Source organism: Vollenhovia emeryi, unplaced genomic scaffold (genome assembly GCF_000949405.1).
Source record: "Vollenhovia emeryi isolate VEMERY1.0 unplaced genomic scaffold, V.emery_V1.0 DF940035.1, whole genome shotgun sequence".
Taxonomy (NCBI): Eukaryota; Metazoa; Arthropoda; class Insecta; order Hymenoptera; family Formicidae; genus Vollenhovia; species Vollenhovia emeryi.
Genome location: NW_011966331.1, coordinates 5,390 through 8,605, shown reverse-complemented (window position 1 = coordinate 8,605; position 3,216 = coordinate 5,390). Strand labels below are relative to the sequence as shown.

Here is a 3,216-nt window from a genome sequence, read left to right as displayed (position 1 = left end):
CAACTTTTAGAGTTAGGAAATCTGTCATACCGACGAAATGTAGCGACACAACATGGGTTTTCGACTTTCCACGTGAAGCGAGATCCACTCCACACCTCTGACATAGGGTGGGTAGGGTTATTATTAACGAAGTGGAGTCCCCCCGTAGGGGGGGCGGAACATACTGTCTCTATGCATGTACTTCCATGACGTACGACAGATGGAGATGGGAGGAGAGATATAAGATTTAGAGTTCATCATTTTTTTCGAAAACTATTACTCGCACAGTAAAAATGAATAGAACATAAAATGTATATTTCAAAGAGATCTACAACTTTTGTTTAAAACATTTTTCAAAATTTTTAATATTTGTGTCTGAAAATTACATATAATTGGTTGACATTGTTTTTTTAATAACTTTTTAATAAACAACGAGCGCCGGCTCAATCCTTCTGAGGGTTACTCAGGAGGGTGACCTCTATAATATATGTCAAGCCCAAGGTTATTGGAGGTGGGTGTGCTAATCTAAATAATTACCAAATTTTTTACTACAAATACATTATGCTGTGAAAAACAAATCGCGCAATTATCATATAAATTGTATATGTGTACAAATTACCACTTATAATACAACAAAATATATTAGATTGCTGTATATAAAATACTCGATACTTAGATTTTTTAAGATACTATATAAGAATCTGTCACATTAACCATATTTTTATCATTATGCTGTATATGCGTTTGTGTATATCAAAGAATTACCATTCACTAAGCTCTTATGAAATGATAAATCGCTATTTTTCTTGATAACAGCAGTATCTTCATGTAAATTCGCACAATCTCTCGTCTCATTGTTATCATTTGTATTATCATTATGTGTCGACTTAGAATTAGATTTATCATAACTTGTAGGCTGTTCGATATCACAGAAACTCTTATTTACTGATATGCAGGCATCATTTTCAAAGTCCGTATTTATTTTTGATACATTTGGGTTCAAAGCAGCATTTGCAGTAACAGATAGCGGCATGTCTAGAAAGTAATATGTTTTAAAAAATTAAGTAGAACAATTCTTACCACAAGTACCTCGAAAGAAGAATTCTGTAATTATCATGTAAATCATATACATATGAGCTATCATTTATAACTACACAAAATATATCAGATTGCTACAAATAAAGTACTCGATTCTTCAAGTTTTTAGATATAAACGTCTGTCACATTGTAAAACACTACATTAACCATATTTTTATCATTATATTGTATATTCATGTACACATCATACACTTACCATTCGTCAATTTATTCTTATGGAATAATAAATCGCTATTTTTTTCACTAGTATCTTCATGTAAATTCGTACAATCTCTACTGTCTTTGTTAACATTTGTATTGTCATTATGTGTTGAATTACAATCAGATTTATCGCAACTAGTACATTGTTTAACATCACAGGTACTCTTTTTAGCTGATATGCAGGTATCACTTCCAATGTTAGTATTTGTGTTTGATAAATTTTTTGTGTTCAAAGCAACGTTCGTAGTAATAGATAGTGGCATGTCTAAAAGGCAACATTTAAAAGAATTAAGTTGATAAATCCTGTAAATATATTGTACTGTCAAAGATGAATTACCTATTTATCGTGTAAATTATGGATATGAACTCACTTATAATTACACAAAATATATCAGAATGCTGCAAATAAAGTACTCAATACATTGTTTTTTAAGTATAAAAATCTGCCACATTGTATATTAAAGTTTTATTATATATTATGTTGTGTATGCATTGCATGCGTATAACAAAAACTTATCATTTATCAAGTTATGAAATAATAAATTGCTGTTTCTTTCGATAACAGTATTATCTTTATATAAATTCGGAAAATCATTACTTCTATTGTCATTATTGGTATTAGCAACCAGCGTCGAATTAGAATTAGGTATATCACAACCAGTACATTGTTTAACATCACAGCAAATCCTATTATATTTACTAGTATGCACGTATCACTTTCGATGTTAGTATTTGTGTTTGATACATTAGTGTTCAAAACAGCATTTGTAGTAATAGATAATGATGTGTCTAGAGGACAATATTTAAATGAATTTAATAGAAGAATTCTCACTGATATATTGTACTGTGAAAGATGGATTGTAATTATCATATGAACTATATGCATATGTACTATCTTATAAAGACGCAAAATACATCAGATTGCTGAAAATACAATACTTGATACTTTAATTTTTTAAAGTATTAGAATCTGGCACACTATCATTACATTAACCATATTTTTATCATTTTTCTGTATATGCGATTGCCTGTATATATCAAAGACTTACCATTCATCAAGTTGTTATTATAAAATAATAAATCGCTATTTTTCTCAGTAACAGCAGTATCATTTAAATTCGTAACATCTCTAATCTCATTGTTACCATTTTTATTATTACAATGTATCGAATTAAAATTAGATTTAACACATATAGTGCACTGTTCAACATTATGAGAACTGGTATTTGATGATGTACAAATATTATCTTCGATACTAGCATTTAAATTTGATGTACTACTGTTCAACGTAGTATTTGTGGTAACAGATGATGATAAATCTGGAAAGCAGAATTTATAAAAATTAAATAGGAAAATTGTTAATGTTTTTTAAATATAAATATGGCAATAATTTTGAATATTTCCAGTATTTGTTAGACTGCGGTACATTTAATGCTATAAAAACTTCAAAGCGTTCGTCTTCTCCTTCTTTCTTCAGATATATTAATAATTTTTGTATTTCATTTTTATAAATACTGTTTTGTAGTTAAGTAGAACGCAGCATTAATTTATTAATTTATTATTACCTGATTTTGATAGATTTAATACTTGTACTGTTGGAGTTTCCACTTTTAAATTGTTTGCAATCTCTTGTAAAACACATCTATCTTCTGCAAATTGGACAAAATTTATCCGTTATCATGATATATTTGTGACATGACATATTATTAGCAGGGTTGGGAGGTATAACACATTATTTGTAACACAGTCACTGTTATAATTACTTTTTTCCAAATATTAAGTTGATATAACCACCTTACACTTTTTCATTAATAACAGTAATGCAGTTATGCAGCATGTTTTGAATAAAAATATTATTAAACAACATATGGACAACGCCAATGTGGGTCACAAGGCAGGATAGGTAGCCCAACTTGTAATTTTATTAAAATGTGAATC

The 3,216-nt window shown here is 28.9% G+C and overlaps 1 protein-coding gene across 1 annotated transcript in view; it reads right to left on the bottom strand.

The window, feature by feature from the left end:
- Window positions 1-500: 500 nt before the first annotated feature.
- Window positions 501-3,216, bottom strand: part of LOC105556428 (putative uncharacterized protein DDB_G0282133) — a 5,852-nt gene continuing 3,136 nt past the window's right edge. Inside the window, exons 2-5 of the mRNA XM_012003521.1 lie at window positions 2,844-2,927; window positions 2,328-2,597; window positions 1,274-1,543; window positions 501-1,014 (exon numbers count right to left, since the gene is read on the bottom strand). Of these exons, the coding sequence (XP_011858911.1) occupies window positions 707-1,014; window positions 1,274-1,543; window positions 2,328-2,597; window positions 2,844-2,927 (932 nt within the window). The 3' untranslated portion in view covers window positions 501-706. The remainder of the gene's footprint in view (window positions 1,015-1,273; window positions 1,544-2,327; window positions 2,598-2,843; window positions 2,928-3,216) is intronic.